General features: G+C 37.0%; 1 protein-coding gene across 20 annotated transcripts in view; it reads left to right on the plus strand.

Annotated features, from left to right (window-relative positions):
• LOC103477041 (neurexin-1a) overlaps positions 1–16,205 on the plus strand; it is a 265,070-nt gene that overhangs the window by 132,991 nt on the left and 115,874 nt on the right. For all 20 annotated transcript variants that reach the window (XM_008429897.2, XM_008429906.2, XM_008429894.2 and 17 more), the window contains one exon: positions 686–805. In XM_008429897.2, the coding sequence (XP_008428119.1) occupies positions 686–805 (120 nt within the window). The remainder of the gene's footprint in view (positions 1–685; positions 806–16,205) is intronic.

Genomic DNA, 16,205 nt, shown 5'->3' on the forward strand with positions numbered 1-16,205 from the left:
TATATATATATATATATTTTATCATACGGGTTATGATCATACATGTTAAGTAGACTTTGGAGCGTGTAACATGCCAGGACTCAGCCTTCCCAGCAGAATATTGTGACCAAGTTATCACTATTAGTCATTTTATCTATGAGTTGTTTTTAATGTACAGACTGGTCTATGTCTCTGGCAGGATATGCTGGATATGGTGTTATACAGTTACTAATTTATGAATCTTGTGTCGAGTATAAACAGTAAAAAAAAAACACAATATATTAAAACAATTGGTGCACTTTTAACTGAAACTGAATCAATGCTAAAAAAATAAAAATAGTTACTATGGGTAACTGTAGAAATGCAATCGAAATGTTTAAACCACTAATGAGTGTTCAAAAATAAAAACTGCATGTTTTTAGCTATTTTCTACAAATGTGTTTTTGTTTTTTTATGCATATTTTGGCTTTTTGTTTGCTGTATATAATTTTTAACTCACTAACTCCGAGTAAAAATGGACATTGTTAGCAGTAATAGCAGCAGTAATTACTATAATGTGACTCTGCGCACAGATAGTTGTGTGTGACTCTCATGTGCAAACATCCACTTGAAAAGCCAATTATCCATACTTGTGACATTACATATATTGTTTTTAGTTTGAATCCAGTCTTATTTTCACTAAGCTGTGATTTTGTTTTCAATTCAGGCCCCAGCACTACATGCCAAGAGGACTCGTGTGCCAACCAAGGTGTGTGCCTTCAGCAGTGGGAGGGCTTCAGCTGTGACTGCAGCATGACGACATTCGGAGGACCACTTTGTAATGACGGTAAGCTTCTAGCTTTTCTTTTTTTTTTTTACCTAAACATTAGAAATGCACTGAGCAGAGATTTGTAGCCAATTTCTGTTTTCTGTAAAGCTCTGACCTGCTTTTACTGATTGTTGGCCAGTCCAGATTCTACTACTTACAATGTTCAAAATATAGTTTTTTTTACCCTTCGTGTCATGGGCAGTCATACATTATCTATATTGGAATCAGAGGGAACACCTCATGTGTGAGACAATGGAGTCGTCTCAAATCTGTTTTATTTTTTCAAGCAAAGATGAAAGCATTATGCAATTTTAAGCTCCCTGAAGCAAATCATATTTAATAAACTCCATTCTCCAGATAATTTAAACCCTATTTTAACTCTGAGCTTTTCAATAGACTGCCAACATTTACAAATCCAGGATAATCCACGACAGATACAAGTGGAAGGCTCAAAGCAATCTGAACAAGGCAATCTTTCTGTAACACATTATGCTTTCCTCACACTCTGCCTTCCTCCTTGCTTACAAGTATTATCCTAAATGAATTACAAACATGTTTGTAGGAAATAGTTTATTTTTACAGCTAACCATTGTCATCATTTTGAAACACACTTTTTCTGAAAATAGCAAACTTTGTCTTTCTTTTAGAGCTCTCCTTCATTCAGTAACAACTTTGACACTAAACAGTGCTGCTGTTGGTATGACTTGTTTGATCTATATTATGTTGCCTTCACTGACCTGCAATGCTAACGTATGTTTGAGTTTTGATCTGTAAATGAGCTGATCCTAATCAAAGGTTGACTCATCAGTGAATCTCTAACACTCATAACGGATTACATAAATATGATATGTATATTTTATATAAAATTGAAAAGCTTGCTAGGTACATAAGATAACATAGATAACATATTAACGCGTTGAATTTGTTTTAGTTTAGTAGTTCTGTAAAGAATATATTGTGTGTCGCGTCTGTTTAGGCGACATAGTATTTAGGTGAAGTCATATGCACCACTAGAGGGAGTAAGATCCACATTTAGGTTCATCTGAAGAAAACACCAAAAGCAGTCTAATATGCAAACAAATAATTATGTTGAGCAAAATGCAATCATCTTCTGTTGTTGTTTTCAGATTGCATTAATTCATTGTCTTGACTATTGTTAATAGAGCAAACAAATTCAGGCTTTCTCAGTCCATATTTTCCTTTATAATAGTTTGGTAATATTAATCTCTCTTAAAAGCAGTGAAACAAGCTTTTATCTAAACTTACTGCATGCTCATTAATGCAAGGAAACTCAAGGAACTCGGATAATATCTGCTACTCCTTAAAGCAAGCGTACTTCCTTATGCAAAAGATGCAAAGGCGGGTTGTTTGGCCATTAATTTGTTCTGCAGCAGTTCACACAGTAAGGGGTCAACGGGCAGAGGACTGAACTGCATTATGGAGCAAAGGAAGAGAGCAGGCACCTCAGTGATGTCATCCAAGCAGAGGAGAGCAGTATAAATGTTAATGCATTCTGTGTCACTTCTGCTAGTTTGATAAGATCCTGTCTTTTGTTAACATTAGAAAGCCTTAATAGCCTTGCACCCACAAAATATCTACAGCCGATGAGAGCACTAAGATGATTCCGATGTCTGTGATCTTGAGAGCTTTTCTCTGTTCTCACCTTTCATAGCTCAGATTCTGTTTGCATCAGAAATGTGGAAGAGGAATGTGGCTACAGTGAAGCAATGTTTGTATTGATGACGTTTTGTTTGTTAAAGGGAAAAAGAAGTTGTGATTTTTCCTTTAATTTCTGTTGCAGCCTATTTTAGAGCCACGGAGCTGACCGACAGGCTAAGAAGCAGAATGAGTAGCTTTGTTGAGGATTATATTTCACAGAACTGTCCCAGCTCCTGATTTTAGTTGCTAAAATTGGTGTCATTGTTTCAGCTAACCTAAAAAGAGCCAATGTGTTGAATGGGTTGGCAGGCTTATCATGGGCCAAGTACAGCTTTTCAAGAAAGCTTTTCAATGCAGAAAATCTGATCTAAATTATAAAATAGTGATGCAAAATGGCTTAAGTTGCACAAAGTCTGAAAAGAAAATAAACCAACAAGAATTGGTTGAGTTTTATATTGCTTAGTGGATTGTTATGGGAATATGAAAATAGGAGTGAGAGGCATTTAAGCAAACATGCATTTTAACTAGTAATACATGCATTTGCCTAAGTTATATTAAAATGTACAACTGGGCATTGTGTCTCCAAGAATACACACAAGGTAAAAAAAAAAAAAAAAAAAACATTCAGTACTGGCTGGTTCTCGGTTTATTTAGCTCATTGGTAGTCACAGCAGTAAATCAGTCTGCAAACATTTTTTTCTTTTTTATCAGTGCTAATCACACCAGCATGACATACACAGCTGCATTTGACACCTACAGCATAACTGATATAGACACTTTCATAGCTGGTAAATTAGAGAAGATCGGTGTTTCTTAGGAACTATAACACTGTAATTAAAGTCACATAGGCAGCTTTCAGGCATGTCTCCAGAGTCATCGTTACTGGTGTAAATGATAGAACATAACATGTGTGGATCTAATTTGGCAGTGAAGGAGTAACTTAAACTGATTAGGATACTAATTAATGTCACAATTAGTAATATAACTTTCAGATGTATAGTAGCTTAAGAAAATAATGAAATATATTTCCCTAATTATATAATCACAGACAACTAAGGTTGTTATTCTGCTTCCTTTGAACGTTCTTGAACAGTTTGGCTGGTGGATTGACAATATTTCAATTAAACTTAAAAGCTTGGCTGTTCTTATATGGGAACACTAAACTCCTGACAACCAATTAAAGAGCAAAGATAAACATATTCTTGATTAAACGTGCATATCGGAGTATAATGTTATATAATCCTCACAAACTTTCAACCACATTTAAATGCTCCAAAAGGTTAGCTCCCAGAACGACAACTTTATTTGATATGTATTGCGAACGATTAGCGTCACTGCTGTAATAGACTAAACAAGCAAATTACTAATATGTACAAGCTTGAGGTAAAACTATTGCAAGCTGCTCTAAGGGAAGCAATAACAGAGTTTTATTGGGGTCACCGGGTGACTCATGGCTCAGTGGGGCTACAGTAATTGACGCTGCTGTTCCAGGGTCGATTCCCGGCCCTGGGCCATGTACGGCATGTCCTCCCCTACTCCCTCTGCCCGTCTTCCTGTCAAGCTACTAATACATCAAACCCTGTAGTGCCAATAAAACCTAAAAAAAAAAAAAACACAGTTTCATTGTTAGTGTTTTTGTTACTTCTAAACTTTTAATTGAGCTATTACCGCAGCTGTGTTTGATGTTTCGCAGCTAATTGTTGACCCAGAGTTTGAACTCATGGTGAATCTGCAGTGTAGATGGCATTCATACACTGCTAAAAAAATCCAGATTAAGCACATGTGACATATACATTTTGGTAGACTCTGCTTAGTCCACTTCTTTTATAAGACAAATCATGTCATTTGTCTGAAATATAAGAAAAAGTGTGTTTTTTTTCTATCAAATTGAAGGAAATTGCTTTGCAGATAAAAAGCTGGTATTGGACTGAAAACTCAGTTTCTCTGAGTGAATTGCAAAATTTTGGCCTCACACTTGTGGAAAAATAAAACTTCATATTTGCATCAATATTTGCTGAGTTTGCCCTGAGCTATCTTTTTTTTATTACACACACACTATGGAGGTTTAGCTTAAATTTGCCTAAAATATTAGCAATTGTTCCAAATGTTGCAATCACTGCATTTCATTCTTCAATGCCTCCTAGTTATGCTTCGTGTGTGTGTTATAAATCATTTTGGCTTCTCAGAAGACTGCTGCTCTTTTTTTATTCAAATTGACTGGCAAGGTGATGAAATAAAGAAAACCACCTCTTCATCATCCTTTAAATATTAAATTCCAGTGACATACTCAGACTTAGGAAAGGAGGTTTAACCTTTATATTTATAGAAGCAAATTTAGTCCCTATATTTAGAGAAGCAAATTTAGTCCCTATAAACATACAATCAGTGTAAAAATGAAAGGAAAAAGAAAAAAAAAATATGATAATCAATGCAAATCATGTTCTGACAATTATGACTCGCTTCCTCAGAAAATGCTACCCTTAGAATGACAGTGCTCTAAATGTTGCTAATCGTGAATTTGTCATGTCCCTGCAGACTTGTGTTGCCAAAATAAGCCAAACTGAACATACTGTTGAAAACACTGCAGTTACTAAAATTGACTTGTGAAGAAAAGCATACATATCTTAGTGTGGTTGATTCATATGTTGTTGTTCTGCAAGAGCAAAATTATGCTGATAATCATCTACAAAGCCAGATACTGGAACATACTAGGCATGTGGAGTAGCTGCTGTGGTGCATTCTGTCTTCTCTGTAATGTCAGCTGGGGTTTTATAGATTGCTCTAGATTGCGTCTAGAAAATTGCTTGTTGTTTGTGCATGTGCGTGTGAGAGGGGGGCCTTTAGCGCCAATCTGGACTTCTTGAGGGAATTAGCCTGCAGTGGTCAAGCATCTGAGGGTAATGTACAGCGACAGAGTGGCGTTTGCTGTTGAACTAAACTGGGTCGAGGAGAGGCCATGGATGAGGGTCGGCCCTGGCCTTTATGTAGTTTTTCTCTTGCTTGGTCGCTCCTCCTCAGTCTTATTGTCACAGCTATTAGTGCCACGTCAATATTGGATCAACAAAGAAAACTGTGTTTGTGTCGAGTCCGTTGTCAACAGCTGAACATGCAAAGACGTGCCAATCCCTGGAAAGACCCATTGCCTTTAAGGTAGTGGACATTGCTGTGTCCAAATGTCCCACATTCAGGATGTAGTATGTGATTATCCAAATACATATAGAAAAAAAGCCATATTTACTTCCACATTCCTAAAACCCCTCCTCCTTCCTTCTGATCCCTTCTATTCTCTGCCACTGCAGAGAAGCGAGAGATTATTGCATTGGCCTAAAATGCAGAAAATTCAACTAGCCGGTTAAGGAGATAAGCTAGGAATCAAATTATCGTAATTAAACAATATTAAAAATGTGAGAATGCATGTATTCCAACACATGTATTCTAGAAGTTTCCATCTCAGCATCACTGCAGCAAATCCTGTTTTAGTAGGACCAGTAAAGATTACAATGAATCATTTACATGAACAATTATTCTCGTCTTAGATAGCCTTTTGTAAATTTTAAATATTTTCTCTCCTTGTAGAATAAGGCGTTTGTGCTTTTAAAACACTGCTGTCTGGAGACTTGATTAAAGCCAGGCAAGTATCTGTGCTCCAGAAACTCCCAGAGATGAGACCATTTATTTTGATTTTGATAAATATAAGCGGACACCCATACCAGTAATGATGCCAGAGGAAAGGAGTGATATTATCCATGCCCGGGATATGGTCCACTTTTGTTGCATCTCAGCCAAACAGATCTATGGCTTTAAAACCTTTCAGTCTCGTGTGTGCTGAACGCTTGGCATAGCTTTAAACAGACTTTTTGCCTTAAGATAAGAGCGAATCGGTCTTAAGTGCCTTTGTGCATACACTTCAGTAGACATTTACTCAAATGTGCAAGGATGCTTGCAATAATTGTAGCACATTCAGTGTAAAGTTTAACTGATCAGCTGAGAGGCTATGCAGGGCTGATAGCAAGGCTGCTATTCTATTTCCTCAGAGAAACTCTTATACTAACTATTTCTATGTTTGACTGTTGAATGATGACTATGATAAAGAATACCAGGCTGGGGACATGCTGTATTGGACTTGCATTAACCTGTTTACTCCTCACAACTAAAAACTATCAACAGAAGATTCTATCTGTGCTTCAGAGGTTTTCTAAATAAGCACTTAAATAAAATCAATAAACACTACGAGTGAGTTGGGGAAAATTAATTTACGGCAAGAAAATGTTCACTAATGATCACTCTGTCTAATCTCCTGCACAATATACCTAACAGACCCAATCTGTATCTCTGGTTAAATAGGTGCTTATTTCTAATGTACTAATTCCCCTTTAAACACTTGTATTTAAAACATCAGTTATGGGAACCACCCCTATTTGTCCAAGTGCCTCAGACAAAGATAGTGATTTGTAAATTGAGGGTTCAGGTTACACTTTACCACCATTTATATATATATATATATATATATATATATATAGTATAAGCCTAATTAAAAGTGCTTGATGTTATGATATTAGATCCAGTTTCATACTTATCAAATGATATAAATTCAGCTTTTCCCTGCAGTAGTTCACACTAGCTACAAAACCATTTGCAGATTTTGACTGCTTCCTGTTTTTATCATTTAGTCTTTCTACCATGTCAGGCCACTTTAATTATTTATTCTTTTTTTTTATTTGCAGCAGTAGTTATTCCAGCTCAGAGTGGGTGGTCAATATCCTGTCTGATTGATTGAATAATGTGCTATGTTAACTGATTGTCCAGTTTTAATGTTTTTTTTTTTTTCCTAAGAGAAAGCAGTGACCATATGTGGGCAAAGGCTGTTGGCATGGAAACAAGGTCTCACTTTCTAAACTGGAAGCTAAGTCTGCTAAAACTTCAGTGACAACATATATATTTGGGAAATTTTGCACAGCTTTCATATTTGAAGGATTTTGAATTGTAGCCTACATATAAATAAATGACAAAGTTTTTATTTGTGTTATGGTCAACTGTAAAGTGACTGAATAGTTTATAAAATTTGCAGAAGTGTGCTATGCTCCAGCCGAAATGACTCTCCAGTAAAGTATATTTTTTGGGGCTCTTTTAAATGCTATGAACAGTATTATTTAATTTAATCCTGTTTATGTACATTGTCGGATACCTTGATGCAGTCACAGCTGAATTAAACATACACTATATTTCCTCCCCTGCACTTTCTGCGGATTAGAATCTCATGCAGAAGTTAGTAGCCAGATACAGTGCAGTGATGAGAGCTTAATGTTTGAGGAGTTTTTTATTAATTGGTAGTCTTGGGGGACATGTTGACTTGAGGTGAGAAGCTTTTGTTCCTCCACAAAACAATACTAATTAAAGTGTTGATACAGTGTCTCAGCTAAAGTATTCTGTTGGGAGGCATAGTAACACGGTGCATATTCCCCTCTCTCATAAACTTAGGCTATTGAACATGAACCCCAGGAGAACTATGGCGCTAAAGTATCATTGAAAAAAAAAAGTTTGCTTGCTTGTGTTTACCTCATCTGCTTAACACGATTTATGGCCTCTTTTCTGTTAAAACGAGTTAGGGGAAAATAAATTAATGATACTGTAGTATGGCCGTACAGAGGGTACGGGCCTAAAATGAGTGTTTGCAGTTGTTTGTTTTTTGACTTTCTATGCTGTTTGGTATATACATTTCCTCCTGTGTGTTTAATATTTAATTGGTGTAACATTTCACTACGCATAACTTAATGTATTTGCTCTGAACTGAATGGTTTGCTACCACGATCTGGTGTATATTTCAAGTCAATTGAATCTTTTCAATACTTGCATTTGCTACGTGGATCTTTGTCCAGGCTATTTTGTAGTCACAAAACAAAATTACTCTACCTGGGGCATCTTTTTTTTTTTTTCCTGTGAAAAAACACATCATAGTCTAATTAAAATGTCATAAATTACAATTAAGTTTCAATACATTAAACGTTGCGTTCATTTTATAGAAAATGCATAAGCCAATATGTATGCAACTAAACTTTTAGAAGCTGTTATGCACACCTTTTAGTATGGCAAGTAATTTTGTAAAAGAAGTTATCCTAAATTTTCAGTACGAGACCACGCGTTATGTTTATTTATTAATTAGTCTATTTATTGTATCACCAATATGCAAGACAGTCTCTGATCACTCTGTGAAGAGGGAGAAATAGAACCGGATTGTCCTTGAACTCGACTTACAGGTAACACAGTTAAAGAACAGATTTTATATGCATCGCTAATCAAATACGGTTTTATCTCTTGTCAGCAAAGTTGGAGAGTACACACAGATCAATCAGTATGTTAGCCAAAGTGGGTGCAAGTCAAAGAGCTTTCTTCACTGGATTGTGTGTTGTCTAATGGACTCGAAATGTTGTTTTTGACTGAATATCTCATTTAAGCAAATAGCATCCGCTTAAGGCCAGACAGAATGTGCCAAATTATACATAAAATGTGTCAGTAGTAGACTGAAGTTTGATGCTGTGAATCACTGTAACCTAGTTGTTGCAGTGCATCCATAGCGTTTCCAGCATAATAGCATTCCTTAAAACAAGCCTACATCCATTTTTCTTTTGTCAATGTAAGGAATTTAATTGAGTGAAGCTTGCACTTTGAGAGTACAGAGGCAGCTGAAGTCACACAGTCACAATTCATGCATAAAGCACTTCAGTTTAGCCCTATGCATATTCAAATTTTGACATAAATGGCTCTCGTCCTGGAAGGGTCAAGGCTGCTATTGCTTTCCACTGGATGTTTTTTTCTTATGTGCTTTTTGAAAGATATCAGCCGTTCATGTGTTCGAGGTTGCAGTTAAGTGCATTTTAGCGGTAAAGTACATCACCAAAGTTTACTGAATATCTATTCACTGTGAAGCTGCATAGCTGATTTTATTTTGGTCAGCCATGCTACTATTACTCCTTGCCAAATAAACATCCAATACACTGCACAAACCCCTTTATTTCTGTGCAGAGGCATTCATCTTAATCACACATTCCCATGCAGTACGCTACACTTGCCCAGTTTGTAGTCTTATTGTGCAGATGTTGCACAAACTCAAGGCAGCTGATGGCATTCTGAGAGACACATCTTTAATGCTTAACAGAACAAAATCAGGAGGTTGTGCTGATCTGCGGATCAATGAAAAATGTTTATGAATAGATTTACAACCATTCCAGTTGGGTGCAGAATATAAACTAAAGTCAAATGTCAGGAAATCATCTCATTACCTCTTAACTTTGTCCCTCTTAATTAAAAAAAATATATATCAGGAATTGATTGTTTTTAACAAGAAACTTTAAGAATTACTAGCTCTGGCCTTTTTTAGTGGAAACTTGTACGTTCTCTCTGTCTTCATCAGTGCAGACAGGGAGTTTACATGCTGAGACATGGCAAAAGTAATGCTGTTATCTGGTAATTGGTGTAGCATCTGTGCTAATTTTTATTACCGGCCCCCATGTGACAGTGCTGCTGGTATTTATCAGTTCAAGCCAGTCTAAGCTCGGCTTTTTCACGAGTTCTGTCTCATCACCAGCTTCACCTGACGCATCAATACGGCAGAGTTGATCTTTGCCTCTCTCAGAATATAAAATTGCAAGCAAAACGTGTGCGAAGTTCAGCGAACTTTGAAGATCTATTTGAGCGGGTTCAAAAAGAGCAGGGAAGAGAAAAAATAAAAAATACACTGTCATCTACGAGCATCACCTTTGTGTTTGGGGAGGTGAAGAGAACAGAAGAAAAGGTTGAATTAGAAGTTCTCATGCCTGAGATGTATTGGAGTCATTTGGTGAATTTATGCAGTTGAGTTCTTGATTGAAGAAGATTGTTGTATTTTATTAACAGAGCTATACTGTTAAATCCTAAACACAAATAATTCCTCACACAATGAAGAAGGAATATAAATTGAAATATCCCTTATTGTGCCATATTGGGAGAATTCAAAAGTAGTAGCAGCATGTAGCAGTATGTTAATATTATGTTAATATTATGTTAATATTAAAAAAAGTAAAAAAATAAAAAAATATATACATATATATATAATGCAACACGACCACACTGTGCAGTTATCAGAAACGGCAACTGAGAAAGTTCACTTAATAAACAAAACAGAAAACATTATGTGCATGCATTAAAAAGACAACAGATGATTTATTATAAATGAAAAATAAAAAGTTCAGATAAACAGATATTGAATCATTTCAATCATTAAAATCTTTGTTAGTTCTTTCTCAATAAACAATAAGTATCTCTTTGAAAATGCATCCTTATTTAATAAGGATGCATTTTGAGAACAGAAATGTCTATACTTAGCCTATTTGTTGTCCTAGTTAGCACGGTGAAGGAGTTCAGTGCCAAAGAGGCTGTGGACTCCTGAAAGGAGGAGACACAGTCCGTCCTTGACCTGGTCAAGACAAAGCGCTCTGAAACAGCGGCTGATCTACTTGGGAAAGACTTCAGAGGAGGCAGACTCAGGCAGACGGTGTGGCCCGGTGACCCACTGCATCTTGGAAGCTGTCAGAGGAGATGGAGAGAAAACCTCCAGAAAACTGCTGACCTGTGACCCCTATCTCTCTCACTGACAGTTAGGATTTGGTTTATGCATTCTCCGACGCATCATCATCATCATCATCATCATCATCATCATCATCGCCACACACTTGCCCACTGACAAGCACGTAAGTGTGTCTGTCACACACAAGCTCAACCTTCCTTTGCACATACTTTCAATGATTTTTGAATCATATTTCCTGTGTGGTTGATTTTAATGTTCATTTAAATGGATTTATGGAAATGAATTACTCTGCAAAGACATTGTCTACGCATTAGGAGGGGAAAAAAACCCTCTTTGTCACATCAGGCATATTCCAGAGGCTTCCTATGCCAGCAATATCCACTGATTGAAAGGAACAAATGAAACCTAGTTTCTGAGGAACCAGCCATGCTAAAGACCAAAATCCAATCTCTTTATCCTCTATATATACAGGTACATATAACATAATAACATATTATCTCAAATACTATTATTTACCCCCCCCCAGCTTGCATAATCAACAGCAAAAAAAGCACAAATTTATTTTTGTTTGCAACATTGTACATAAATGAGACATTTGCATTTTTGGGTCTTCTCTGTCTACGTGTGTATATGCTCTATTTTGTTAATGTAATAGTCATCCAGTGCGTAACAGCTGTGTGTGCATGAAAACTATTTATTCATAGGAAGAGCTAATCACATAATGATGAGCAGTCGCAGCTGCAGTCATCATTTAAACCTTAAACTATGAAGCTTCGCATTGCAAGCAAGAGACGACGAGGTGCAGATAATTCAGAGACCACCAGGCCGAGGCCTCTTTGCTCTACGCTGTTAAGAGTTTGCTACACTTAATCTAAGTGATATATATTAATCTGACACGGACCCACTGTGATGTACGCAAACAGTATTGACAGACTGGCCTCCCTCTGTGTTGGAATAACGTGCAGCCTGTTTGTTTCTGTTGAGTGTTGACTCCCTGTGTTTGTCCGCTCTTATCATGTCACATCTAGCGATGACTAAGACGGTGCCGTGTTTCTATTTCCGTACTCTTGCACACATTAACATCAGCGCTTTGTGTGGTCGGTTGCTCTCTGTACTAGAACTTGTGATTTTGCCTGAATGAGTAATGACATGCTTGATATTCACAAAGACCCTCATTGGCAGAAAGGAGCACGGATCTAAATTTGTTTTCTGTCTTGTTCAATGGAACTTAGCGCTGAAAACGTCTCGGGTGAGGAGTGTAGCCATAATGACTGCTTTCCACATTCTTTCTTTACTTTTTTTTAATCAAAATATAATATTTATAAATTACAGTCAGTGGCTCTTTTAAAGCCCTGCTTTATAGTAGCTCTTAAAGGTTTACTCACACATGTTCAAAGTACAATTTTTTTTAGATGCAAAGCACTGAGAAGTATGAAAATCTGGTTTAAGTTTTGGCCAGTCTAAAACTGTAATTCTCTTCTGGTGAATAACGTTTTCTACTTATTTGGGTGTATGATTTGACACAGAGTGAAGCTAAAAAATAAAATCCCCTTTGGGCTCATCACCAAAACTGAAAAATGCTATTCAGTGTTGCTCACATTTTCAAACGTCTTGAAAAAACATCTAGTTGTGTCTGGAGAAAAGTAACTGCACAGCATGATTTTCCACCTTCCTCTTTCTCAGTGGGCATGGCGTTATGTATTTCTTTCTTTTAAGTAATGCACTTTTTTTGTGTCAAGCATATACTTTGAATTTTTGATTCTCCCACAAGGCTTTTGGAACATTTAGTTGGGTTCAGATGTCTTATATGGAGGGAAGACTTTTGTTTTGCAACCTCTCATTTTAATTAAAAAATAAATAATAATAAAAAATGCAGTAGATTTTTATAAAATACAGAAACATGTTTTGAAAAAGTATTACTTTTAAAGGTGTTTCAATGAGTTTGCAATTTTATCTTGTCCTCCAAACCAATGTGTTTGATGATTTAAGCTAGAGAGTAGTGGACAGAGTCCAGGAGGTGGTGAACCATGCAGTTAGCTGGTTCACCACCCAACGGGTTGGGAGTTTCATGTTCCGATGGATGGGAGCTTAACCATCGAATGAAGTTGAGGAGGTTTGAGCAGCAAATCCAGCAAGCCTCGCTGCAGAGCAGAACTAGGGGAGAACTCAGGGAAAACAGAGAAAAAGAGTTAGCATCAAGCCAGGAAATACCAAGGAGATCAAACACAAAAAAAAACCTCATGGAGAGTTAGTGGTACAGTATGGGTTGACACTCGCACTTGCAGTCAGCTCATCCTATGCTCCAGCTGATGAGATGAAAATAGGTGTGCAGAAGCACTCCGCTCAGCGCCGCCCTCTGGGGAAACCTGCAGCTCAGTGGGAGAGAAATGCCACAAAAACATCCCTGACAAATTGTAAAGATTACATATCGCATAATAGTCAAAAGATGCATTATGGACTAATGTTTTAAAGACAAAAATGAGTCAGCTTCACAATATGCATCAAAGATTGGTGCATAGTGTGGAATTGCTTGCTTTAAAAAAAAAAAAAACAAAGACAAACTATTACCAAGTTGACATTTTAAACTGCTTTTAGTACTTCGGATTAGCGGCAGAACCAGGTCTGGGTCAGCTTAAACTGAAAATAACTGATAATAAACAAACACCAGTCTCCCTACAGTAAATAATCTTTTTTTTCTGTTTTCAGCGTACCGTTCTCTCTGGTCCGGAAAAAAAATATTTCTACCAAACATTCACGGAGACAAATGTTTTTTTTCTGAGCTTGACACAGATGTGGTTTTTTGTCATACATACAGCACCTGGTTTATGCTTCCAAGCAAGATCCATTTAGAGGAAAAGCAGTCAAACAGCACCTAACTCAAGAACACATTATCACTTTTTTGTTTTGATTGAGTTTTATGCAGAATTCTGCAAAATGCAATGATTAGGATGCCACATAATTAGGCTTGATTTCTTAAAATAGCGAGAGTTTCCATCATTGAGGCTCTTGAGGAGAAGAAACATTTTTGCTGAAGTGGCTTCGAGAGGCTTTCCCTCTCTAAAAGGTCTCCCCGTGTCGCATAAAAGTGTTGTTTGAGGGCTCTATGGCTGATTTTGGTGGCCTTCTCCCAGACGGGTCAGGTGCTCTTGCTCTTATTCAGGCATCCATCTGTGGCTCTCCCCCCATTTTTCCTTGGAATTTCAAAAATATATATACATGTTCTTAGTAGGTGAAGATTTTCCCTTGTGTAAACAAATAATAATAAAAAAAGTCTTATTTTTAAAACTAAAGCTCTAAAACACCTGCCAGAAAGAAACTTTTCTTTGAGGGTTGAAAAGTTATATTTTAAGTCTTACTTAAAATGTGAGCGTTTTCTGCTTGCACTTATACTTTAAAAGAAACAAAGAAAAACATAGTAACAGCAGAGATAGGCTTAAGGCATCACTGCCATCACAGACATAAATAACCCTTTGGGCCTTAAATAGAAAGAAAGGGAAGCTGCGCTTGGCTTTCAGTCAAGGAGATATCTAACTTAATCTCAACAGGAGCCGAATGAGAACAGTAGGAAGTTAAGTCCTTTAATAGCAGGGGTTTTAGTCTTCGAAGGAGGGTTTCTCATTTTGTGGCCAAGTCTCTGTAATCATCTGGCTAAAAGCACCTGACATCTGTAACTGTGTTTAAATTAGTTTAGGTTGTGGTCTCCAGGTGTTTGCTCTGATGCAGGCAGGAAGGAAGTCAGATGAGAATGTTTTGCCTGAAGCAGTATGAAAGGTAGTTTTTTTTCTTGGTCGTTTCACACTCAGTTTATCAAATTTCTACCAAAACGATCAGAGCAAAGGGCAGACAGCTAAACCTGTCTTTTTTACTTTTCAGTTCTGGCAGAGAAACTGAGTCAGACCAATGTACATATTAGAAATCACCTAATTCAATGGGAACACTGAAAAAAAAAAACATTGTGTTGGAATGTAGTTAAATTAGAATTATTTTCTGCTTCCCTGGATTTATCAAACTTAAGCTTCTTATTTTCTGAGTAAACCCATGTAAATTTTTTGCACTTTAGATTTTCACCACTTGGGGGCACAAATGAACAAGTAAGCAATATCAATCCTGCTATGTGTCACTTAAATGATAGCAAATTATTAAACATCAGTACAATTTTTTTTTTTTGAATGAATTAATTTGGCAAAGTTCACAGTTTTGCATTTTTGTATCAGTTTCTCTTAAAATTATTTTCCCTCTACATTGCACCTAAGAACCCAAACTAAGTTTGGTGGTTGCCCTTGGACAGAAATCCAGATGGATTGCCTTATTAGCAGACATTATGCAGAATAGGCTGGCGGTAATTATAAAAGTGTAAACATGTTCAGCAGGAGCATCCCTTTTCACTAATGCAAACGAGAAAAGAGCTGTGGGCCCATATTGCTGACTCTTTTGGACCAGGTGGCTCCACCAAGTTACTGAGATTCTAAAAGGTGAAAGGACACAATTCCCTAATGTTTGAAGCATCTGTTTCCTACTGCAGCTTTTTTTAAATTAATATAAAGGGCCACAGGAAAACTCTTCTGAACTTGCCTTTTGTGGTTATCTCACTGTTTTCACAACCCATTTTCCATCCCAATTACACACTTTCCAGATATCCATCATGCTTTAAAACTGTTTTTTCTAAATTTCCACTGAAATTGACCTAAATGAATTGCTGTTTGTATGACTGTTTTTATTTTTCAAGGCTCGATGCTTTGTTTTCATTTAAACAGCCTTTTGGAAACTAAAGCAGAGAAGGACTTCTAATCCTGTATGTCATTCTTGCTAAGATGGCTTTCTTTGGCCATGAAATGCCTCTGTATTCCCTGTAAACCATAAAGATTAGCTCAGCAGTACTTACAGTTTGCGTGTGTGTGTGCGGGAGTGTTTTTTTTTTTTTTTTTTCTTCCTACAGCTCAGAACACAACGTTTCGAAAGGGAGAATGTTGAATGGCCAGTGTGCAAACCAAAACGGGCACACTGCAGCTGAGCCTTGTGTTCTTTAGTCCCAAACTCTGAGCACTCTTCCCAGCTGAACCAGATTGTGTTTATCAGCAGGGCTTTTTATGTCCACATATTCCCTACTTTCCCGTAACCCCCACTTGCACATAGAGCCTGCGATCAGCCTTCCTCTCTCTTGTGAGGAATGCTCTTTTATTAGCAGGCGAGGCAGCAGAC

Source organism: Poecilia reticulata, linkage group LG15, assembly GCF_000633615.1.
Source record: "Poecilia reticulata strain Guanapo linkage group LG15, Guppy_female_1.0+MT, whole genome shotgun sequence".
Lineage (NCBI taxonomy): Eukaryota > Metazoa > Chordata > Actinopteri > Cyprinodontiformes > Poeciliidae > Poecilia > Poecilia reticulata.